This window comes from Triticum urartu, chromosome 2 (assembly GCF_003073215.2).
Source record: "Triticum urartu cultivar G1812 chromosome 2, Tu2.1, whole genome shotgun sequence".
Classification (NCBI taxonomy): Eukaryota; Viridiplantae; Streptophyta; class Magnoliopsida; order Poales; family Poaceae; genus Triticum; species Triticum urartu.
Window position 1 is genome coordinate 209,366,206 of NC_053023.1, and position 26,279 is coordinate 209,392,484.

General features: G+C 47.0%; 1 protein-coding gene across 2 annotated transcripts; it reads right to left on the reverse strand.

Annotated features, from left to right (window-relative positions):
• Positions 1–99: 99 nt before the first annotated feature.
• On the reverse strand, positions 100–26,279 carry LOC125536817 (pre-mRNA-processing factor 39-2). Of its 2 annotated transcripts, none has more exons than XM_048700090.1 (13): positions 26,074–26,279; positions 25,467–25,564; positions 25,046–25,190; positions 23,720–23,887; positions 9,714–10,071; positions 9,472–9,615; positions 7,963–8,115; positions 7,763–7,879; positions 4,878–4,955; positions 4,215–4,364; positions 1,272–3,086; positions 802–852; positions 100–673 (listed from the first exon to the last, which is right to left on the reverse strand). In XM_048700090.1, the coding sequence occupies exons 3-13, from the start codon at positions 25,078–25,080 to the stop codon at positions 590–592; spliced, it is 3,153 nt and encodes a 1,050-aa protein (XP_048556047.1). In that variant the 5' UTR covers positions 25,081–25,190; positions 25,467–25,564; positions 26,074–26,279; the 3' UTR covers positions 100–589. The 2 variants fall into 2 exon arrangements, with proteins under 2 accessions (XP_048556047.1, XP_048556046.1); XM_048700089.1 differs by having other exon boundaries at positions 25,046–25,275.

Consider the following 26,279-nt stretch of genomic DNA (forward strand, 5'->3'; position numbering starts at 1 on the left):
CTTTCTTTCCCGTTCAATGCACTGGCATTTGTGCTAGTTCTATCAACATCCACACTTCTGACTTTATAGTGAATCCTCCTACTTTTATTTCTCGCAACATGCATGGAAAATACTACTTATATTCTACAAAAAGTTTACAGCTATATAATAATTAAACACAATCGATCATATTTTGGCCTTTGCTCTCAAAGTTTACAGCTACAAAAAGTTTACAGCTATATAATAATTAAATTTCAGCAGAAACGCTCTCTATGAACCACGGCGAGCTGTCAGTCACAGCTGACATTCCTCATGACTTAAGCTAGTTTTTCATATTTTGGCCTTTGCTCTCGAAGAAGGCACAAAATGCTATAGGATGACACCAACATTCAATGTGTTAGATTGAGCAATCGCAATCACGCGCATTCAAGCTTCTGCACCAGGGGAAAGGGGAAGCTCAGCATCACCACTCAGACACGGCATACTGTTAGGGCATGGAACAGATGAAACGTCCCTTTTCCAAAATGCTTTGATGGATCGAAGTGTCGAATGGTTAGATCAATCACTTGGAATTTCATAGATCCTTGGCTTGGAACCTACATGGATTACTTCAATGACTAGAACGTTGGGACTGTGGAGTCGATGGGTAGGACAACTCAGATTGCTCATCACTCCGCAATTTGGAAACATCACTCTGCGGGAGACAAGTAAATTAGGACCGAGGCAAATTTAAGACCCAAGCAAAGACCTGTGTTGCTTTAAGGACAAAACATGCTTCAAAACTGATTTAAAACATCCAAGTGCGTTGATATTGAATGTCACCTGTGATGCTTCAGATTGTTGACCATGCTCCAGCTGCCTCTTCCTTGCATCCTGAAGAGATACAGAAATGCTCAGAGACGACACAGTTAGCAAATGAAACTTAACATGTTTAAATACCAAGTTCGTTGTGCCACAGTTTCCTCTAGAAGACAATGGCAAATATTCAATATTGATTCTACTGTGTGATGTCACATATCATGAATTACCAAAAATATATGTCCGGAAATAAGGCGAGCTGGATTTTATGACGTGTTGATGTGAGCTTAACGTACAGCAAGAGTGGACACAGAGCTGAACTTGGTATTCACTAGTACTAAAATATCTTCTGTAACATAATGGACAGTAGCCTGAAGTTCTGAATTAGTCACACTGATTTCAAATAGTGTAGGGAACATAATGCAGAGCAACTCAAGTTAACACACCGACTCCTACCCTTCTTTTATCAGAATCAAGTACAGCAGGATAGCTACCTGGTGATTTAGCTCGCCATTCTGATCCTTGAACACTTGTTGGTTTGCTTGCTGTTGCAGGTACTGCTGCATCTGTTGTTGGGCAAACTCTTGCTGCTGCTGCTGCAGAACTACCATCTGCTTCTGTTGTTGATCATAAAGCTGCTGCTGTTGCTGCTGAAAGAGCTCCTGCTGTTGTTCCATGTCTTGTTTCTGCTGCGGCATCTGCGAGAGATACTGTTGCTGCTGCATTAACTGCTGCTGTTGCTGTTGTTGTTGTTGGTACATTTGCTGTTGCTGCTGTATAAAGTACATCTGCTGCTGCTGCTGGAAATAAAGCAGTTGCTGCTGCTGCTGGAACTGCTGGCTTTGATCAATTCCAGATTCTTGTTGCTGATGTTTATTTTGTTCACCTTTAGTATCCCCTGAGTGATACTCACCCTGTGTTTTGTCAGACTGTTGCTGAACTTGTTGTGCATGTTGTTGTTGTTGTTGCTGCTGCTGGACCTGTTGCTGCCAAAGTACCATTTGTTGGTTTAGTTGTTGTACCTGTTGCGTAAAGCTTTGCTGGAGATGCTCGGTTGGAAGCTGCTGCTGTTGCAAACTCTGTATCTGCTGATTATGCTGAGTCTGCAGGTGATACAGCTGTTGCTGGTAATATTGCCACATCTGGGATGCATACCCTTGCATCATTTCCATGTACTGTTGGTTTCCCTGGTTCGGTTGTGCGACGAGGTGAACTTGAGAATGTGGGGATGTATGAACATTCTGAGAAATTGCATAAGCAGGCCCTTGCTGCTGCATCTGCTGCATGTTTTGTCCAGCTAGAAAAAGGTTAATGGATTGGTACGTTTGAGAATTATCCATGTGGTGCTGAAGGGGAGCTTGAGCAGTCACTGCATTGTCAGGAGAAAACTGAGAGCACGTGGTAATTTGTGTTGTTGCCATTTCTGAGCTGGAAGGTTTTGCGCCGACTGACAGATCTTGTGTCTGTGAAGACTGAATATGGTCTTGACTGAGTGCAGAGACTTCCGTACCACATTGAGTTGCTTCTGGATTATCACTAGAGCTCTCTGGCTTTGCATTACTGACAGACACATCATGCTCTGTTTCCAGCTTTACCTGGATTTTCTCAAGTTGCTTATTCTCTAATTCTAAAAATATTGGAGTTGGACCGGACGGACTTCCTTTGAGTAAGCTTGTCCCAGATGATGGTTCAGATCTTGAGCATACTGCTCCTGGATGATGATCAACTGCATTTAGCTCAATGGCCTTAATCTTGTCCTGAACATCAATCTGCTTGGGATCAGCAATTGAATTTGAAGGAGAATCATGATTGCATGATTCAGCTTGAGCGGCTTTCTCACTTACCGAAGCCTGACATATTGTTGTCTGGTCAATTTGCTCGCATACAGTTAAATCATGACTGATATCTTGGTTAGCATGTGAAAACATTTGGCTTTGAATTCCATACTTGTCCAAGCTGTGTTGGCCGTGAGCTGTATCGCCAACCTCCTGTTGCGCATCAACTGTCCCGATGTTCTGCTCATCATCATATCCCTGTCCTCCTGAATTGACAGCATCCATATCCACTTGCGAACCGACTTCTTTATCAACTTGCCAAGAACAAGTTTCACTTTTAGATGACTGTTTTAATGTGATTCTGCCTTCTGGAGAACAGTCATGAGCAACCCTCAGAAATTCAGTTATTCTCCTCTTGTTACAGTCAGTAGTACAGTGCCGCTGTGACAGGTTCCTTGTGTTGTGAGGAAAAAGTTTGCTGTGTCGAGCCCATGCCTTTCTGAGTTCTTGGACACTCCCATAAAGGTCAACAAACTGCAAGCAGGAAACCAGTTGAGCCAGCAATATAACGATGCAGGAGATAACGGACAAGAAAGAATCTAAGTTTCCTCTGTGTGTGGGAAATAAGAACTGTATGCCAGTACTTTTCCTCAGCATGCTAACAAAATAGAACAAATATGAGGCCACTGCTTCAGTTAGTTCAAACCATTACAGCATGACAGCAAAGATTTAACTAAATGTCACACGTGCATGACATAAGAGAATCTGACACAGCTCCCCTGCCATTCATCCTCCATCAAGTGACAATGGAGTTTCAATGTAAGTCTTCCGCCTCCCAGGCCTGCTATCGGCATGAGCATTTTCTCGTCCCTTCTCAGCCACTTCAATGTCTCAATTCTGGATGAATAATTCACCTTCACAATGAAGGCTTGGAGCATACGGCATGCATGGATAGATGATCAGTTGATGATAAGTAAATAAGAGGTCAGACAAATCATCATAGTGATGAACTAGCTGCAGGTAATCAACAAGTATGTTTGAAATGTTTCAGAGCATTTGTTATGTTTCTTTCTAAAAATTGGCTGCATATATGCATTACCAATAATAAAGTGCATTTCTTTCATGATCTTAAGCAAAGAATGTGTCAGAAAAATTTATATCAAACCCCGTTTGACTATTTGTTGTTAATTCACAACGGAATAACAACCATGCTGAAGATAGCCAGGTTGGCCAGACAGCATGGCTGTACGGGGTAACACAGTCCAGGTGTTAAAAGCAGATACCATCGAAATTCAGGGATAGTACTGCCAAATGGATATTATGTTCCAGTGCACTACAATGTATACTGTTTTCTACATTCACATTGAGTGATGCCCACCTGTGACTTAAGATGTAGTGAGACGACTCCAACACAATGTTTACTGAATTCACTTATACTTCAGATTACTGAATCCCATAATATTAAGCGCAGAACAAGAAGAAAGAGATAGAATCTCATTTAGAAATGATTATTCGATCCACTTAGAAAAGTGAATGTAAATGGAGTGTGCACGCCAGTGTGCATTAAACTGCAAGCACGCGAACTGCAAAGGATACACACGCAGACGTACTAAAGAAATGCACAAAAAGATACACAATGCAAACTGCCAGTAACTCTCTAACCTTTAGAAACAACAACGAGATATCTTCACGGTCTTCAAGGCTTAAAGCTGTTGATACGCCAGATCCAGGAATCACGGCATTAGCAATAACAGAATCAAGCAGAGGTATTTCTGTAGATCCTCCGTATGTACTCATGAACTGTATGAATCCCTAGTGGAAGATCACAGAAGGTATTACACAGGTCTCTTTCCAGACAGGAAAGAATAAAAAATGAAACTATGCTCATTAAGAATAAATGGCACTGTCCATGGAATGGGTATGGAGGCTTATCTAATCTAGCCGATGCTATGCATGCTTGTATCTATGCGTTGCAATTTGCTTCTGATGCAGGAATGGGATGGGTGGTGCTTGAAACTGATGCCACTGTCCTCAAGCTGGCGTTGGTAAGCAACGAACATGATTGGTCAAGACATGGTGTCATATTAAGGGATTCAAAGTTTATCCTTCTTACTAGTATTATAGTTTTCAAGGTTGTCTGTTGTAATTGTGGGTGTAATTTATTAGCTGATACCTTAGCTGCTAATGGTGCTTATATGGACCCAGATGCAACTGATGTTTGGCTTGACTCGGTTCCAAACGTATAAACTAGTATGCTCAGCGGTTTGTCTGTGCCACCAAGTTAATAAAGCCCGCCGTTTTCTAAAGGAAAAAAAAGACATGCACCTTAATCAATGGTTTGCAGGGTGCCTGTTTTATTCCCTTGACAAAGACTTCTTTAGCTTCACCAATGCTATGACTTGCCTGTAGAACATGACATAATCAGCCAAAAATACAAGCAGAAATGTGCTATGTCTAAGCATAACATATGTCAGTCCAAACTAAAAGCAGAAACATCAACTGGCGAATATACACTCTTCTAGTCAGGAGAGCATAACACATGACTAAATTATTTGCTGCATCTTCCGTGACCCTCTAGGCCCAAATATAACTCAAAGCACAGCACTGGCAGGACAGGTGGACATCAATAGCACCCTGCTTACACTTCCGTCCGCTACACCCGGACTGTTCGGGCCAGTCACCCCGGACTGCCCAGACATGCCTGCCTATGCTCAGTAAACGGGCCAAAGGCCCATGTATATGTTTCCCCTTACCCCTTCGTTGTTGGACTATAAATACTCCACCCGCAACTCCTCTCTAGGGTTAGTTAAGAATAGAACTCATTGATAGAGCTTAGCTCATTTACCTCCCCTAGTGGGATTCCTCCATTGTGGAGATGGCTCCTCATGGAGAACAAGGCCACCTTGAGAGGTAAAGACTGCAAGGGTGCAAGACCTCCTTCCCATGTGGAATTCAAGCCCTCCTCATCTTAGGACTTGGGGAAGAACTTCCCACCTTGTTCTTGCTTTTCCTTGGATTTGTAGAAACCACGTTGACAGTGTGGTGTGGATCTATGATTACAAGTGTGTTATGCCTTCAGTTATCCTCTTTTCCTTGTGTTCCTTTATTTTTTGTGTTCTTCACGTTCTTCCTCAAATCCATCTCCATTTCATGAAGATCGGGCCACCCCTAGGGTTCACATTGTATCACCCCAGAGAACCTTGGGTGCTACCAGTTGTGGAGCTATCTTCGTCATGCGCACCGGTGATCCCAAACATAAATCTCTTCACAGTTGAAGCAAAGGCCTTGACGACATTATTCTGCCAACTCAGCTTGGGTGGGGTGCCGAACCTGCCATGGCGGAGTTGGCTCTCGAGTGGTCGGCGGCAGAACAGGTGCAAGTGGTGCTGGCAGGGAAGATATTGGAGTTGAGTTAACTGCAGGAGGATCGGAGGGGCCTTGGTGAAGGAGATGGTGGTTTTGAGGTCAGATGGTCGTTTAAGTTCAACGTCAATGCGAAGACCATTGGACAGCCCTGCCGTGCACAAGAACCGTTATTGGGACGGTATTAATGGCTTATTGTTGTGGCACATGAGTGCTAGAAACTTGCTGCGTAGTCGGCAACCGAGGAAGTGAATGGCAGACACACCAACTCGCACAAGGGATTTGCGCGAAGTGAGGTCCCAAACTGAACGTGGCAAGCCTCCTTCAACTGCTACCATGTCGGTGATGTCAAAATCACACTCAAGCTGTAAGTACCGGAAGTGAGCATCATTGGTGAAGTGGTAGGCTGCAGTCCAGATGCTGTCGGCCTCGTCTGTGCTCGCGCCTATTGAGCCAACCAAGAGGATCGACCGAGCCATCATACGTTGGGAAGTCGAGCTTCTGGAAGTGCGGAACGCCGGAACCCGAACCTAAGCCGAGATGGTGGTCAGGCAAGGGCGGAAGGGAGGCGATGGGCGGGGTGGATCCATAGATTGGTTGTGGAGGGTTCCCGGCCATAACAGCGTATGAAATCGGTTGCAGGTAGAGGCGGCGGCGATCTGCGGCTGCTGCTGGTAAAGCTGCTTATGGTAGGGCTGCTACTGGTAGGTGGGGCAGCAAATTGGGGTGGAATTTGAGCTGTAAGGTGGGGGTGCAAAGTGGCCCAGATTGATGTTTAGGGGCAGCTGCGGCGAGCAAGGAGATGGCTGGAGGTGGTAAAAGGGGGATGGAGCACCGTGGTGGTTGGCAGGAGTCCGCACAGGGTTGTGTTACGACAACAGGTAGGGGGGGGGGGGGAGGAAAGGGGGGGGGGGGGGCAATCTGCCCAACGGGCAGAGGTCCGCCGGCAGCAATTCCCCCGCTGGAGAAGGGGGCACCGGAGGCACTGTTGGCGAGGGGAAGCACCAGGGGTGCGTCGTCGCTGGGGAGGAGGGCCTGGGACCCGGAGGTGGTGTCATGGGCGGCTGCTGCAGCCGTGGAATCTGGTGACGGCGGAGGGCTGGCAGCCGTTGCTCGAGCACCATCAAGCGCTGCACCAGCTCGGCAAGGAGCGGCTGGTCCTCCACTCGTTGGTGTGTGAAGGCCTCCAATTGCCTCGTGATGATCTTCATCTGCTTCACAGCCTCGATCTCAATTTCTTTGCCCGCCATCGTAGATGGTTCTGATACCAAATTGGAAAGATCTACTACTGACATAACCATAATCCCTAATTACTGAAAAGTAAATAAAAGTAGATAATATTCCTCTCTGCTTTACTGAGAGGGGTCGGCCGCTTTATATAGTAGACAAGACTTGACCGACAAGCCGTAAGTCTATTCAAACTCTAATACGATTTCTAAACTCACTGGACTCTTTCCTAACAAACTTGCTTCGTCAATCAGCACTCTAATTAAGGGATAAGACTCTATGTTTGATAGGTTGACCCACATAAATTTTTATGTTTGAACCTAAACATTAGATGCTAGTATAACTCACACTGCAATCCCAATGTGGGACCATCCTACCCTGACAAACCCATATTTACAATTCTAAGACAGATATTACTACTCACAATGATACTGTCTATCCTGATTTAATTTCAGTACACTGCAATTTGAAAAGCATCACAGATAAAGGAACAACCCAAAATCTGCAATTATTTTCAGATAGCACCTGATGCCTGTAAGATGCCTTAGCAGAAAGTATATTGTATACTACAAGATGTACATATCATACTTGATGTCGGTGGAAGGTCCCATATTACCTACCGCATATTTGAATTGCGCAAAATTAGTGTACAGGTCCGGTAGTACTTCAGTGTTCTGCTTTTGCATGGCATCCTGAATTGCATTCTCATATATCTCAGTAGCTGCTTTGGTATTTCCCTACGAACAGTTGAACAGTGTAAATGAATAATATTCTCATGAAGAAGCTAACCAGCACCAATGCACAGAAAACTGGTGTATACCATGCGTTTCTCCATGTTGGCCAGTCTATTAATATTCATGCAGAAATCTGAAGTGGAATTACTGCTTCCTTCAACAAAAAGAGCACGAGCACCTGGTGCATCACCAATTTGCTCTTTGAACATTGAATAGTACATACTGAAAGACGGGACTCCCTGTTTGAATGAAACAAAGAGTAAAAATACAACAGAATCCAGGCTGGTAGCACGGAGCTGCATGTTCTAAAGTACAAACAAGTAACAAAGTTGATGGACAGGCAGTAAACATTTATCACTCCATTTTGAGAATGCATGATTACACCGTTTACCATTCTTTAAATACATAAATGGATGCATATAGAGATTTCATAGGCGGTATTAAAATATATGCCAAGTCACTGAAAATAGATACAGATGCTCTTCAAGTACTAAAATATGTCATTGAGTCAGTGTTAAACCCTTATAATAAAATGATAACGGAAGATTAACTCATTAAATGATGGCTAGTGTCATGTGCACAGTGCACAGTGCGGCAGAACAGTGACAGCAGCAGCACATGGCAGTGGACCTCCAGCCAGCTAGGGCCCATGGAGTTCACGCATCTAGGTAGCAGCAACTGCAATACTAGGGCTGGCTGGGTAGGCTTAGAATAATTTGTTATCTTGATTAGCAAGATATTATGGCTACAGATAAAATCTTATCTTTGATAGCTAGGAAGTGATCTCGTCTTCAGATGGAAAAACTAGATTCAGATATGTGCTATCCATATGTAAAGGCGGCTGTATTATAATTTATTTCTCGAACAGGCAGCAGAGCTGCGTATCTTTGTATTAGAGAAGAAAAGGAAGGGGTAGAGAACCCGAGCACACATGCACACACACTTAGTTGTTAGCGTACATGCCCGCCTGTGAAAAACAGAAAGACAGCCAAAACCCAACCTAACCCCTCCAAACAAGAGCTGTTAGAGCCCTCGAGCCCTAACCATACCCCACAACTGAGCCTCCTCAGCAAGCACCGGAATACTAGTCATGCTCGGTGCTACACCATAGAAGGCAACTGTATTATCAATTTATCATCAAGATTAAGCAAAAAGAAGTAATTAATCCAGTGCACATGAACAGATATGGAAACAGCATAACGGTGACTACTGACTAGGCAATCAAATAAGTGCTGAAAAGTAAAAAGTACAGATTACAAGGCAAAGAAAATGCCTCTGGAGGGAACAGTGAACTTTGAGATGAAAAATCTACAGCACAATGTATGAATTTCCTTTCTATGTAGGCTATAGCTGTTCTAAAAACTTCAGGTTCTTATTTTAAAGGGCTATCTTCCAACGATTTTAGAAACAGCAGAATCAAGGGAATTATGCATGCGTCTGGGAGATGTAACACAAGTGGTTCTGCCGCCTTCGATGTACTTGGCAAAGCAAGTCGATACAGAAGAATATAAGTTCCTTATACAAGCTGCTACTGCTACTAATAATGATAATAATAATAGATGTATCAAACAAAATAGTATTCCAATCGATGATACCTTCACAAAACACGACGAGGCTCGACCAAGAGCATAGTTTGCAATCTCTCTGCCACCTTTGGCATCAACATACTCAGCATAGCGAATCCAAAACTCAGAATAATTAGCGCAGGGGATCAAGCATCTCTCATAAAGTTTTACAGCCTGCAAATGAGAGGCCAAGAGCGAGATATAATCATATGCTAGCACAGACGATGCAGCTAGACTTCTGCACAAAAAAACAAGTACAAGAATAAAAATACCCAATCAAAATCGCCATTCTTCTCAACAAAGTCAAGATACAGGTTCCAGTTTTCAAGTTGGTCATCATCAAGTGGCTTGACATGAAAAAAAGGCCTTTTGATGGATGCCTCAAAGCCACAGATTTCTTTGTCGAGTTCACTGGACCTTTGGTAGAAACGCTCCCCAGCAAATAAGTACTGCTTCAGTACTTCAGGTTTAAGATGCCCACCTTGGTCAAACAAGCGAGCAACTTTAGTCGAGATATACCCTTCCGATTCCTCAGATTCCATCGCTTCAGAAGTATGTAAATTTTCTGATGATATTTCAGCACCGCAATGTGTAACCTCTTGTTCCAATGATGTTACCAACTTCTTAAAACTGGTAGCAAAAATGAAGACGAAAACAAATGAAATGGCATCAGTGAAGACTTCTACAGATCTATTACTCTACTAATTGCAAACCTTTAAAGTTCACACACTAGTCGGAGGAATAGAAAAATTATACTCCCTCCGTTCCATAATGTAGTACATACAGATTTTTTGAAAAGTCAAACTTTGACCAAGTTCATAGAGAAAAGTATTTATATCTACAATACCAAATATATATTAATATGAAAATACATCACACGATGTATCTAATGATACGTGTTTGATATTCTAGATGCACATGTTTTCCTTTATAAACTCGGTCAAAGTTTGTAAAGTTTGACTTCTCAAAAAAATTATAGGCACTACATTGTGGAACGGAGGGAGTATAAGTCACATGTCTAGTGGGACCAAACTATAATGTCCCAGATTAACTCAGGCCCATAGGAGTAGAAAAATATTTGCTGTCGAGTCAGTACAATTGAGTTATAACAGCTCAGATCAATCGTGTACAACACTAGTGTTAAAGGAACTACTTCAACATGCTGCGCTAGATGCCACCCATCTTCTTCCTCCACATGGAGGACCTCTGATTTCATCGTTCTCCGGTACCTACCCTCCGGGAAACGTCGTAGAAACCATCCTCCACCAAGTTAGGGCAAGGATGTCGATCTCCTCAGGTAATGCATTGTTTTCTCCTCTCAATTTTGAATCCCTGTTGCGTTAATTCGTAGTTTATAGATAGGACTTGCGATATTCTACAGGATAGATCCTTTTAGAGCAACTCCAATGCGCCAACCCAAATGGACGGCAATTTTGTCTGTTTGGGTCGGCCCGGCGGACACCCATGTCCGCTTTCGCGTTTGCGTCGGCGCTTGCGCCCAACGCTGGCCCGACCCATTTTTTAGGTCGCGCGATAAAAATACCGCAAACATTTTGGAAAATAAAAACATTAATGCCGGACTTGACGAGAGTCCACGAGTCCACTTTTACATTAATTAAAACATAAAATAAAACTAAAAAACTACGAGGAGGCGTGCTGCCCTAGGTGTCCTCGTCGTCGTCGACGGGGGGCGGTGAGGTCGATGGCGTCGGCGCCAGGCCAGCCTAGGGGAACGTTGTCGCCCAGGCTGTAGCGACGTCATCCGCCGCTGGCTGTACCACTGCTGGCAAGGCGCTCCTCCGCGTCGCGCTCCAGCTGCTCGAGGTACTCGCCCTCGCGGTGCTCCTCGGCGAGCCTTTGCTACCGCCATTGCTCGAGGTAGAGCTGCTCCTGCGCCGGCGTCGCCCCAAGCCAGATGGGTGGCACGCTGACCCACTCGCGCACCACCCCGTTCCATGAGTAGCTCTCCAGCTTGATGGGGGTCGGCGCCGCCTCGGCCTTGACGGGGGACGGCGGCCTCAATGGCGGCACGATGCAGTCGCCCGAAGCGAAGAGCGCCATGCCTCCGCCATGCGTGCTTGGTACGCCGCCTCTTCCTCCGCCGCCTTGCGCCGCTCGTCCTCCTCGCTTTCCTGGAGGGCAGCCGCCAGCGCCGCCTGGTAGGCGGCCTCCGCCTCCTGGTCCTCGTCACGCACGACAAGGGGCGGCGGCGGGGAGCCATGCCGCACGTCGCGGACGCCACGCCTCCTAGCCTCCTCGTGCTCGAACGCGAACCAGACCTCCCAAGCGGGAGAGTCGGTTGCGTAGGCGGGGTCGCGACGCTGCTCCGGCGTGCATTGGGCCATCACTTTTGTCTGCGTCGACCCAAACGAACGGTGGCAGACCAAATGGGTCGCCCCATTGGAGTTGCTCTTAGGCCACAAAATCTTCATACTTTGCAATGAGAGATGATTTGGGTGCTCCAGCATAGCCGGGGCCAACTCCCTCTACCCGGATTCGTCAAGGAAAAGGCAGCTGTTTTAGCTACCCCAGAGCTCCAGGCATGGGAACTCGGAATTCCAAGGCACCAGGATCTCCGAATTTATACCGGATCTCCTGGGTGTCACGAGAGCACCTCCATTTATTTTAAGCAGCCTCTTTTGGCTTCCGCTGACGGCCTAGAGATCACCACCCCCTCCATTTATCATATACTATTGTATCCCATGCTTTTCATAGGTTCAGATGGCCATGTTGGGGATGCTAGGGCAAAGAATCACAAGGGCAACAGTGAGCAGTTCTTTGTGAGGAAAACTCATGGTTCGTTGGAGGAAGGACATGGGTCTGGGAGTACTCGTCGTGCTCCTAGGACAAAGTGGGTTGCCGGTCATCGCACTCCAATCTATGTTGAGCCAAATGATGATGAGGTTGTGAACTATGCCCCTGATGAGGTTTGCATCTTATGATCATTCAAACGGAAAGATTTATCAGAGTGCACGGAGCTCAACTTATAACTCTTTAGAACCATTATTGATCAATATCATAATATTGTGGTTAAATTAAACTAAGCATATTGTACATCTTGCCCCTAATGAGGCTTTTGGTGTTAATGGCATATTGTGGTTAAATTAAACTATGTTTCGAGTGGTTACACAGGACCTTTCAAAATGAAAGATAAAGTTGGCCAGCAACCCCATAAGCAAAAAGGATAAAAGAAGACAACACGTCAATTTTCTACCGCCGTTTCTTGTTTTTGAGTCGTATGTATGTCGTACTATAAAGAGAGGATACGCCATGGATCTAGGTATGGGAATCAACAAACCAAAAGCAAGCCAAAAACACCCACATCCTATGAAAGAGAGCCCTAAAATGTTGAGTGTTTCCCCTCAAGTGAGCCTCGGACCATCCGGGTGGTCTGTAAGCCAAACACATAAAACTTATGTTGAGGTTTGAAACCTCCAAGGTCTCCGGGAGCCTCCAAGTTCTTCAACCCTCAAAGTGGTCCCTACCTGCCTCCGACCGAATATAGATAAGTTACGTTTTCGCTCAGATGCACCTCGAAGGCCCCCCGGACCCTCCAAGCTTACCAGACTAGCAGCATAACCGGCAAAATTAGGGATAGCCTACAAAAGGCATCTTTTTCCCCACGAAGAAGGTGACAACTTTCACTCACTCTCCACCATTGTTAAACGCCTCAAAAGCTTGAGGTATCCCTCCCTAGCCCTTCATTGCACCTACACTTTCAGGGAGAGCAAGAGGACATCCCGATCTAAAACTCCAGCAAAGCAAAAATCGAGTTTGTTGACTCCTCACGAGATCCTTCATGAATCCTGTTACTTTTGGGTTTGTGGGGAATCCTAGACGGTTGGTGTTTCTTGGGAACTTCCAAGTAGTGTGGTTGTGCCCCAAGCTCGTATGCGAGGGTTTGGAGCTCGCCCCAAGAGCTACCCCTAGTGAGAGGGTACTTGGGCATTTGTTTACCGAGGTACTAGGAGGCTTGGGTGAGACATTCGTTGTCGTGGGAGCATTTGTTGTCTCCCACCTCTCCAACGGAGATTAGCACTCTCTCAAGGGTGTGAACTACGGATTACATCTTCGTCTCCATCACTTCCGGTTGTAGAACAGAGATCGCAAACTACCTTGTATGGAATCGAAGTACACCCAATGCAGCATATGTTCTTGCTGAGACAAATATTGTGCCCCATACGGGATACATTTCCTGTTAGACTGTATTTGTACTGTATTGTAACTCATGTACACACCCTAGAGTATAGGATCTGTAACGATCGCCCAAGGCCTGCGTGCCGACTCTCTTGAGCACGCCTCCCTCTTCTCTCGTGTATAAGTTGTACTCTATAACCAGATCAATGCAAGGGACCAGTGATAATCTGTCCAACTTGGTATCAGACACCAGCCGCCTCCATGGCTACCGAATCCTCCACCTCCGCCGCCACCTCGTCGGGCTCTTTCTCTTCTTCGGCGCTGAGCGCCCCCACCGCCCCGGCCACCACGGCAGCGACCTCCCCGCCGTTCGTCTTCGACACAAACCCTTCGCTCTTCAGCGGCTCTTCCACCTCTTCGGGCTCCAAATTCGCCCCCATCTTCTCCTCTGGCGCTCCTACCCCCTCCACGCCGCCTGCTCCAACCCCCAGCGATTCCATCTATCACGATCACATCACCAACCACATCAAATTTCTCCTTAATCCTGCTGATCACAACTACCACAAGTGGAAGACCGTCTTCCTCATGGTCCTCGTTCGCTACGGCATCACCTACCTCATCGAGCATCCACCACCACCCAATGCCACCCTCCAATACCTCGAGCTGAACGCCCATATCACCCTGTGGATCTATGCCACTCTCTCCGACATCATGTGTGACCACGTCGGCGGCGCCACCACCACATATGCTCTCTGGCACAAGATCCAGGCCTTCTTCCTTGCAAACTGCGACGCTCGGTTCATGATCCTTAATCGCCAGTATCGCAACCTCAAGCAGGGCAATCTTTCCTTGTCTGACTACGCCCGCCGCATGAAACTCCTCACCGATGCCCTCGCGGATATCAATCATGCCATCACCGAGGTGGATCTCACCACTCAGTTTCTCCATGGCTTGGACAAACGCCTTGACACCATCCGCGTCGTCCTCGGCGATCAGGGTCTCCCCTTCGACACCGTCCTCTCCCGCGTCGTCCTGGCTAAGGAGTCCCAGGTGCAGCGCGCGGCTGAGGAGAGCGCCTCCGCCTTTGCTCTGCCTGGCGGTGGTTCCTCGGGCGGCAGCTCCAGCGGCGGTGGCTGTCCGAGCCACGATCGCCCCACGGATCGCTCCAACGACGGCGCTCCTGGCGCCCCTCCCCCGCCGGCTCCCGCCCTTGGTCGCGGGGTGACCGTCCTGGCGAAGGCGGTGACCGTGGCCGCGAGCACGGCCGCGGCCGTGGCCGTGAACGCAACGACAACGGGGGTCGCGGCCAGCATCAGCAGGTACCGCTCTCCCCGTACACCGGCTACTTCGCACCGTATGGGATGGCGATCCCGTCTCCGCGCTCCGGCTAGGTCCCTCCCAACGCCGCCGGCGTGCTCGGGCAGCACCCAAGCCTACCCGGTCTACCCGCCGCCGCCGACGCCACCAGCCCCGTTCTACCCGGCCGCGCCTCCGTCGTGGGATCACCTCGCCATGCTCAACACCGCCTACATCAACGGCGGCTACCCTGCTCCCCCAGCGCCCGAATGGTACCTTGGCAGCGGTGCTTCCTCCCACGTGACAGGCAATCCAGGTATCCTCACCTCGTCAAGTTCTTCTTTAAAGCAGCATCTTGCTTCTAGTATTCTTGTTGGTAACGGGCAACATCTTCCCATCACTGCTTCCGGTTCCACAACCCTACCCCCTCACAGATATTCTTGTTTCCCCTAATGTCGTCACTAGCTTAATTTCTGTTCGACGCTTTACCAAAGACAATGCATGCTCCATTGAATTTTACACATGTGGTTTTCTTGTGAAGGATCTTCGCACTCGGAAGGTGCTCAGGATCTCCGTTAGCAATGGCGACCTATATCCCTTTGTTGGCACCAACGCGGCTCGGGCACGCACTCTTCACCACCTCTACACCGGACTTGTGGCATCGCCGCCTCGGCCATCCTAGCGCGCACACTCTTTCTTCCTTAGCCAAAGATTTCTTTAGTGATTGTAATAAGGATGCTCATACCCCATGTAATGCATGTCAACTTGGCAGCCAGCCACGTCTTCCTTTCCCCTCTTCCTTTAGTAAGACTTTTGCACCTTTTGATTTAATACATTGCGATTTGTGGACATCTCTTGTTATAAGCTTTTCTGGTTTCCAATATTACTTGGTCATCCTCGACGATTTCACCCATTACTCATGGACTTTCCCTATGTGCAATAAATCTGACACGTCTTCCATCCTACAACGCTTCTTTACGTTTGTCCACATCCAATTTCATGTCATCATCAAAGCCATGCAATGTGACAATGGAGGCGAATTCATCAACACCTCTCTTCGTGCCTTTTTCTCCTCCAACGGTATTGCCTATCGCTTCTCCTGCCCACACACTTCCCCACAGAATGGCAAGGCCGAACGCCTTCTCCGCACCACAAATGATATTGTGCGCACTCTTTTACTACAAGCCCATCTTCCTCCCCCGTTCTGGGTCGAAGCCCTTCACACGGCCACCTATCTCCTCAACCGCCGGCCTTCTCGTGCCATTAACAACACACCACACTTCTCTATGGCACACACCCCACCTATGACCATCTTTGTGTTTTCGGCCGCCTATGCTTTCCGAACACTTCCGCCACCATGCAACACAAATTGTCGCCTCGTTCCGTTCGTTGTGTGTTCCTTGGCTATCCTTTAGAACACAAAGGCTATCAGTGTTTTGACTTGGAGTCCCGCCGCGTCATCGTCTCACGCCACGTCATCTTTGACGAGCAGCAATTCCCGTACACACCGCCAGCCTCTCGCCCCCCATGTAGTACGTCCACACCGGATCCCCCGCCCCCACCCCCACCGAATCTCTCGGATCCACCACCCCCACCTGCGCCCTCGGATCCCCCGCCCCACCTATCGCTTGCCCGCACTCCCCCAACGCTGGGCCCAGCGCCTCCACTACCCCGACAGCGTCCACCGGATCCCCTCCCATCGGCTCACGCGGATCCCCACGCGCATCCCCCTCGCCTGCCGCGCCCACTTCGCCTGGCTCCCACCAATCCAGTGGACCCTCGGCTCCCGCGCCTGCCCCCTCTGCCACCGCATCATCCTCGCAGTCTGTTCCGATCGGCTCTGGTTCTTCTGCCGCCCGGCCCACCGCATCCCCCTCCACTTCCGAGCCCACCACTCCTAGCCCGCCATGCCTGCCATGCAATGCGCTCCCGATAGAGCCACCCAGAAACTCACACCGCATGTCCACCCGTGCCAAATCTGGCTATTGCATGCCTAGACGCCTCTTCCTCAGTACCAACACCACTTCTACCATGTCCCCTCTTCCCGCCACATATAAGTCCGCCCTCAAAGACCCCAATTGGCAACAAGCTATGCAAGATGAATATTCTGCTTTAATGAAAAACTTTACTTGGTCTTTGGTGCCTAAGCCTGCAGGTGTGAACATCGTCACGGGCAAGTGGATCTTTCATCACAAGTTTAATGCGGATGGCTCTCTCGCTCACTACAAAGCTCGCTGGGTGGTTCGTGGGTTCACTCAGCAAGAAGGTGTGGATTATGAGGAGACTTTCAGTCCAGTGGTCAAACCATCTACCATTCGTGTCATTCTCAGCCTCGCCACCTCTCAGTCGTGGCCTATCCATCAACTAGACGTCAAGAATGCTTTCCTCCATGGCACTCTCGACGAAACAGTGTATTGCTCTCAGCCAGCTGGGTTTGTGGATTCCTCTCGTCCGGATCACGTGTGTTTACTCCACAAGTCTCTCTATGGGTTGAAGCAGGCACCACGGCAATGGTTCCTTCGCTTTCAGCGGTTCCTGCACTCTCTCTCTCTCGGGTTCACTGCTGCTCGAAGTGACACCTCCTTATTCATCCTTCATCGGGGGACGAGCATTGCCTATCTCCCTGTGTACGTTGATGACATCATTCTCACCGCCAACTCCACCCAAACCCTTCACACCATCATTACAGCCCTCAAGTCCGAGTTCTCCATGTCCGATCTAGGTGACCACCATTTTTTGGGCATCAATGTCACACCCAATGCCTCGGGCTTGTTCCTCTGTCAACAACAGTACGCACTAGAGATCCTTGACCGTGCCAAAATGCTCAACTACAAACCTGTCTCCACGCCCATCGACACTAGCTCCAAATTGTCTGCCACTGCCGGTCACCTCCTCTCCAAACCCACTCATTACCGCAGCCTCGCCGACGCTCTCCAATACCTAACCCTCACCCAGCCAGACATCTCCTACATCGTCCAACAAGTATGCTTATTCATGCATGCGCCTCGGGACAGCCACATGCAGCTGATCAAGCGCATACTGCGTTACTTGCAAGGTACATCTCACTATGGGCTCCAATTCTACAAGTCTTCCTCCCACGATCTTGTTGCATACACCGATGCCGATTGGGCCGGTTGCCCCGACACCCGCAAGTCCACCTCTGGGTTCCGTGTCTTCCTCAGATCCAACTTGGTCTCCTGGTCTTCTAAGAGGCAGCCCACCATTTCTCGTTCAAGCGTTGAGGCTGAGTACCGTGGTATGGCCAACTGCGTCGCCGAGTCCTGTTGGTTACGTCAGCTCCTGCATGAACTGCGTTGTCCTCCTCGCCGTGCCACCGTGGTCTACTGTGACAACATCAGTGCCTCCTACCTCGCCAGCAACCCGGTGCAACATCAATGCACTAAGCATATCGAGATTGACCTACATTTCGTGCGTGATCGGGTCTCTCTTGGCGAAGCACGCATCTTGCATGTCCCGTCCTCCTCACAGTCCGCTGATCTGTTTACAAAAGGATTGTCGTCTCAAGTGTATCACGAGTTTCGCTCCAGCCTGAACGTCCTTCCGGACGGAGTTCCGGTTGCGTGGGGGTGTTAGACTATATTTGTACTGTACTGTAACTCATGTACACACCCTAGATTTTAGGATCTGTAACGATTGCCCAAGGCCTGCGTGCCGACTCTCTCGGGCCGCCTCCCTCTTCTCTCGTGTATAAGTTGTACTCTGTAACCAGATCAATGCAAGGGACCAGTGATAATCTCTCCAACTTTTCCAGTTATCTGCGTACATTTGTTTTCCCCATGCTATGACACTAAGGTTGTTGGTTGGCATCATTGGTAGATGAATGCATTGGAGTTGGAAAAGGTCATTAACATGAGTAAATCTGAACGGTTAGGACCTGGTCCCACTAGATAGATCGCCAAATTATCGATAGATTCTTCAAAATTAAACAAATCAACAATTTCTGATCTGCAACTAAGGTTTTGTCTCAATCTCTAGGGTGGATCCACAACATTGAGTTTGTAGAGATAAAGTCCATGTTGCGCTCTAGTCTAGGCCTTCGTAAAGAAATCCGCCAACTGCAATTCGTAAAGCACATACTGAATAGCAATAACATGATCATGCACACCAACGCGCACAAAAGAAGCATCAACACCTACTCCCTTCGTCCGATGAAGAGTGTACGTTTGGGTTTAAAATTTGTCCACAAGAGAGTGTACTTCTATCTTCCCAATGCACTTTAAAGTATTTTCTCTCATCCCACGGTAATCAAGACCAATAGCATTCTATACATAGTCTTCTTAATTTCTACATGCACTTAGCTCATTGGAGGTTGGGTAATTAAAGAGGAGAGAGATGGTGGCTTGCAGCTTCCCAATGCATTTTTTACTCCACTCCTTACTTTGTCCTAAAATTTCTAGATGTACACTTTTCACCGGATGGAGGGAGTATATGCTTAGTTTGAAGTAACCACCGTAACCAAGTCACCTCTGAAGCACATGTACTGTCGGACAAGAGTGTAGTAGGTGTAGTAACAAACACACCAAACTCCTGAAGTAACCACCATAACTAAGTTGCCTCTGCCGCCACAAGAGCCATAGCTCCAACTCAGCCTCTGCACTCGAACGGGACACTTCAGTCCGTTTCTTCATCTTCCCGACAACATAGGAACCACCAAGAAGAACACAGTAAGCAGAAAGTGAACGGCGATCCAAAGGATCACTAGCCCACATGGCATCCAAATAGGCCTGAAGCTGTAATGAACTGGAGCGGGGGAAGAGAAGACAGTGAGAGATCGCGCCACGAAGATATCATAGAACACGAAGAATGTGACTATAATGGACCGAAGTAGGAGTGAAAACAAACTGACTCAAGATATGGACATGATAGGATATATCCGGATGAGTGACAGCTAGATAGATAAGGCTCCCAGCAAGATGATGATAACGCATAGGATCAAACAAGGGATCACCATCAAAAGCACGGAGGTGAACGTTGAGCTCCATGGGAGTCTCAACAGTGCGCTCATCAGTAAGAGTAGCACAAGCAAGAAGATCATGGATATACTTCTCATGGGAAGTAAAGAAGCCATCAGAGGTAGAGGAAACCTCAATCCCAAGAAAGTAACGAAGAGGGCGAAGACCACACATAAGAATCTGCTCACTAAGACGTGCCTTAACAAAGGCAATGTACTCAGGGTCGTCACCGGTGATGATCATGTCATCAACATATAGAAGCGGAAGAGTCCAACCACGAGGAGAAAGGTGGACAAACAACGCAGGATCATGAGTGCTCGCCAAAAAACCAGCAACAGTCACCACAGAGGTGAAATGCTCAAACCATGTACGAGGGGCTTGCTTTAAGGCCATAGAGAGAGTGACAAAGATGGCATACCATGCCATCAGGAACAGAATACCCGAGTGGTGGTTGCATGTAAACCTCCTCATGCAACTCACCATTAAGAAAAGCATTCTTAACATCAAGATGAGAGACAGACCAATGGCGGAAAGAGGCCACAACAAGAAGTGTGCGAGCAGTGGTCATATGGGTCATAGAAGCAGAAGTCTCATTGTAATCGCGACCATGCTCCTACTGAGTCACGAGCCACAAGACGAACTTTGTAGCGCTCAAGAGAACCATCAGAGCGAGTCTTGACCTTGTAGACCCACTTACAAGTGATGGGACGAACACGGGGAGGAAGAGAAACAAGATTCCACATGCTCGTGCTCTCAAGGGCAGCAATCTCCTCCGCCATGGCAAGCTCACTTCAGGATGAACAACAGCATCATGATAAGAAGTCAGCTCAAGAAAAGCAGTGCCAACGCTAGAAAAATCATAGCGGTCAATAGGCGAAAGCGCGCGAGCACATAAGCAATAAGTAGGTTGAGACGAGGAAGATGGCACATCAGTAGACGCATCCACAACACATGGACAATGAGTATAATACTGACGAGAAGATGAAAGAATACGAGGAATCACCGGGACAGGCTCTGGTGATGGAGATGGGGAAGCCACTGGGGATTAAGGTGCAAAACCCTATGACAAGTGAGGTGAGGAAACCATAGGAGATGACGGCATCGGATCTGCAACAGTCGGAGGAGCAAGAGCGGTTGGACGGATGGAGAAAGGCGCAACATGAGTAATAGGAGTGTCGAGAAAAGTGAGGAAAGAGATATCTTCCACTAAAAAGATCGAGGAAGATGAATGCGGGTAGAAGGGATGGGAATCATCAAGTCACATCCCAAGAAATACGCATCCAACAGACAATCCCAACAATGATAGCCCTTATGCTCCAGGGGCTGGCGCCCTGGCGCCAAGGAGAGCATCAGTGTGACGATCTTGAACAAAACAGGAGCCAAAGTCGAGAACGACCCTACAAACAGAGTCAACAATCTAACCACCAAAAATGAGTTGCATGGTAAGTCGAGGAACATGAGCAACATCACGAACATGAAAAGACAAAGTGCTAAGAATGCCTCCGCCATTTAATCGAAAGGGAGGTACCATCAGCAGTAAGAACATGAACAGGAGAATCGAGAGGTCGAATAGAGGACATAGTAGATGGTTCATGAGTCATATGAAAAGATGCTCCATTATCAAGAATCCATGGAGATTTACCTGCCTATGTAGAAGGTGGTCTCACAATGCCAGAAGAGTCAGTAGCAGAACCAACAGAACATGTCGATGGAGAACCGGAAGATGCAGATAGCAGGCATCGAAGTCGCGTAATCTCCTACTCAGTCAGGGGCTCAACTACTCAACTGAAGAGGTCGAAGTAGATGCACCCGGCAATGGAGAGCCAGAGGCAATCAACAGGCCGCAAAGTCGCACAATCTCATGCTCAGTGAAGGACACGGCTGAAATAGTCAACATAGCAGCACCAACAGAGGAGCAGCCACCACCACCCGTGGAAGCCGCTAGATGAGGCTGTGTAGCATGACCAATATCGTCTGCAGAAGCCGGTTGAGAAGACGATGTCGCATCCAAACAAGCACCAGGCGCCAAGGGAAGGCGGGTGTGAGGTGTAGTCGATGGAGCGATATACAACAACATTGTCGGTGAAAGTTGAGAGGAGTCAGTGTAGAACGGCAATCACCATGTGCGATCGTGCGAGGAGTGGCAATCACCACAACCTACAGAGGGCAGCAAAGGGGATGACGTCACATGTGGATGAGCATCAAGCACCGATGAAAGGCGCGTGTGCGAGATGGGATCAAGAACATCATCAAGAGTTCGCGGGCAGCGAGGTAGATGCATACCCGACGAAAACATTGTGCCTGTTTTTTAATACTATTTTTACTCCCGTTCCTCTGGATCGAAGAACAGTGATGCATCGGGAGATGCAGTCAGCCACAGGAAGGAAATCAAAGGCCCAATGGGCGGTAGGCAGCGGGAGGGCCTTTCGGCGGCCACGGTGGAAGACGGAGCCAGAGGGCAGGCGGACGTGAAGATCGCAACAGGGAGCAGCAGCCATAATCGATCCACCTGCCTGCTTAGTACAATTAGTATACATGAGCAGCATCAAGAATCGATCAACCAGCTTGCCTGCTTAGTACAAGTAGTATACGTGCATGTCTCTGTGAGTGACAGGCCGGAAGGAAAAGACCTGAGGTTGACCTTGACATTGAGCGGGCGGGCCAACCCATCCACAAGTGGGCGTCGCTATGCGCGGGAATCGGCGTTGACCCAGAAGAACAATCAGCCACAACACGTCATGGTAGATGCAGGCGTGCATGGACGCGCGGGGGGGGGGAGGGGGGGAGCAACTACCAGCCAGAGGAGAAGGAAGGTGGCGGGGTGGGATTGGATCTGTACGAATTGCGCATGTGAAAAAAATTGCCTAGGCTCTAATACCATGTTAGGAAATATGCACCTTGTATTTCCTGGGAGGGGGGGTGTGGTAAATATGCAAGAAACCCCTCATACAACAGGGAAAATATACAGGCTATACATGGAACACAATATAACTCTTAACATTAAACAGGTAGCTTTTGAAATTTAACTACCAGCCAACGCTATCTAACCTTATTGGACAATGTAAGTTAATGTTATCTACAATATCTAAAGCTAGCCCCAGTACTAGGAATTCTCTCCCTTCTCCTTGAGCCACAACATCAAAATTAATTTAGCTGTTGGATATACTAGATCAGTCTACAATAGCCATCCAATCTACACGTTGAGAGCAGCTCCACCAGGCACATGCAGTAACTGATGCATGCATGCAGTAACTCACGCCTAGAGTGTGTTTTAATCCGGAGAGAAAACAGACGCATGCATGCAGCTCACACTCCTGTGCTCCATGGAAGAAAGCCGACATATGTGCACATTTTGCTTAGATATGAAACCAAATTAGCTTGCTACAAGATGAATCGTAAAGACACTAGCTAGGTTGATTAGTTCACGCAGTTTTTGTTTTATACAAATTTTTGCAGCAGCGCGCCGTGCATTCGTCTATTTGTCTTCAAAAATATATATTGAATCAGCCTATTTGAGCAAGAAAACTCTTCCATGATACTAGCCCAATTGGCAAACCTGATAAAGCAAACCTACAACAAATATACAATCCAATGACCCAAATATCTACAGCGATGCAAAAAAAGCAAAAATCGCCTAGTAAGGTCATATGCTAGTGCTGCGTTTGACAAAAGAACCAAATTAACCCTAAATCTAACCTCTGGAAGAGCAAAATATACTCCCTTAACATGCTCAACGACTTATTGACAGTTACATGATTTATTCAGGCAGTCGTGTTAGAATTCAACGAGCAAATGTTCCACTGAGCATAAAACCAGAGTCATTGGCAATGAAAAAAGTAGTGTAGTGAGGGAATGAAGAGACTATGATGTACCTCCCATAATACTTGTACAGCTTCTTTGTGGGAAATTTCAACATGTTAATATAAATGGTAGCAAGCTGAATCAGCTGCTTCTGAGAATTCTCGAACTCTATGTACTTATCCCAAAGGTGATAACACAAGTAATCCTTTCCAACAAGAGACATAGCCCTCTCAAATAAGCTGTCAAAAAAGCCATAGCAAAAATTAGTGATGGCACAACAGCAACATAACAACAACAAAATCATGAGCTGACCTGGTACAAAAAGGACCAAAGGGGTATCAAACGGATTAAAGGATGTTTATTCAACAATATTGTGCATCTATAACTTGCTGCAAGAGATATCGATATTATATTCTATGCATCTATAACTTGCTGCAAGAGATATCAATATTATATTCTAACACATTACAGTATACTCTTTCCATTTAACAGTATATTTTAATTTCATTGGGTAACATTGTTTCACATACTAATCCAAGCACAAACATTATACCATGAAATTTTAACCTTCAATCAATCAGACAGATAGAGAGATGAGTAATTTAAGCATCTTGTTTAAGAAGGTCAAAATTTCAACATTGTTTTATTTCCCCGGTTCTTTACTTCCGCAGTCCTCGTGCTCAGGAATCAAGATTTCCCCAATCAATACATAACAAACATGATGCTCCATCCATCCATTTTTACAAGGTCTAAGTTTTGAATCTTATACCAAGGCAATAGCCCAAAAGTTGAAGCAAATTAGGCAGCCAACCAAATTGCAGTAAGTGGCTGCGCATGCAAACTCCATTTAGTGCATAGGCCCACACTTTCCCCTCTATTAATTCCTCCATCCATTTATTTAGTGCTAATCCCTCGTATGCATGTGCATCACTATTGGTAAGGACTGTTTGCATGCATGCACAACCTTAAATACCGATGGAAAAGGCCAGGCGTGGTGTGCTACATAGTAATGGCCACGCGCGACGCGAGGCCAATTCGGCCTAGTATTTTTGGAAAAACTGATTTTGGGGTTAGGCCTTGTAAAAATGGATGGGGGGAGTACAAATTATAGAAGTCTACACTACATGGAAAACATGACTGGTCTATTTTCTAGTAATTGATCAATCTGTATTCTATCTCCACCTAATGTTATAATTTAAACAACATGAAATGCATGCATGATTGCTGGTCCATGAAGTACTGTCGGTTTGAAACCTTTAAATAGCCTGAGATCCTAAAAACATACAGGCGAATGCACTGTGAGAAAATTTGTTTATACAAAGAAAAGAAGGGAAAGGATCCAGAGAGATTTGGTTCTGGAGAAAAGAAGGGACAGGTTACATCTGTGTCTTCTTTACCTTCTAACAAGGGCAGGGTCTTCATACGCACTCATAGCAAATCCACAGTAACTGACCCAAAGATCAGTACAATGAGGTACTGCTTGGACGGCTTGTTCATAAACCCCCACCACATCATCATATGTACATAACCTTGCTTTATGAGCTGCGTATTTAATCCAGTAGCCGTGGCACAAAGGAAATTCCAATAAGAAGGTATCGTAGACCAAGCTAATAACCCTTATGTCATTCTGGAAGAACGCAAACATCAGTAACCAGATGCTGCTTAAAATACATTGGTCTGGCATGCAAAAGTGTTGAAATTTGAAAAGAAACGTTTTCCCTTTTGTTTGTGAGGTTATATGATAATGAATAGGAAAGGTGATGCGTCGTGGTTCTAAACTACTAAAAACTAATTAGAACAAGATAAAAAATCACTTACAACAGAAGTTTCCTCTGCAGAACTTATCAATGATACCCACGTATCAAAATCACTCGTATTTCCATCAATCAATAAATGAAGTCTGCTCTTGAAAACATCTGTGTAGAATGATGAAAGAACAAGTCATATCCTGGGTATAATTGAAATGCAAATCCACCATCAACTATCTGAACTGATATAACTCAAAGCTACATCCCGCATGTAAGAAAACCCCAACTACTAATTACAGAGCTCAAAGTGGTGACGCGCAAGCATCCCAGTGCCTTCGAGGTTCTCTCTGACATTTTTAAACGGGACAAATTACCAGCCAAAAGGAACAAAATGGCAGTGCAATATAACGAAATGAAGAGCCTGCCACTCCCTAGAAAGAGGTTTGGTACCAAATCCCCACCATTCCTAGGTCTGGATGCTCAGCGTTAGCATAGCTGATAGCTAGCACCGCTAAAAATTGGACAAATTTATCAAAACAAAACTGAGTTTAGCACGGAGCTGGTGCTCTGAAGAGCCTCATATTTGACAGATATCCGCATCAATTTAACAAATCGCATTCCTTCAAATAGATAATTAGGTAATCCCACGGATGTATGTACAGACGGGCTGTGCTCACCGAGCTGCGACGCAGAGGGCTCCAACCCCAAGGCCACGAGCGCGGCTGCAGCCTCCGGCTCCGCCTCCATGTCCACCGTCCCCGGCGGCCCTAGCATGCCGTCCTGGAGCTTTTGCGGGGTTGCGCGGTCGGAACCTCAGAGGGCGGCGTCTGGTTGGGTTCAGGTACCGAGTCTGTACTGTAGCACTTGCGAACCACTCTTGACG

Excerpts from the sequence above, each read along its gene's own strand:
- LOC125536817 (XM_048700089.1), bottom strand. The coding sequence starts at position 26,170 with ATGCTAGGGCCGCCGGGGACGGTGGACATGGAGGCGGAGCCGGAGGCT. Across the intron at positions 10,072-23,719 it reads CTGTACAAGTATTATGGGAG|TTTTAAGAAGTTGGTAACAT; the intron begins GTACATCATAGT and ends TTTTGCTACCAG. Across the intron at positions 7,880-7,962 it reads CCAACATGGAGAAACGCATG|GGAAATACCAAAGCAGCTAC; the intron begins GTATACACCAGT and ends AACTGTTCGTAG.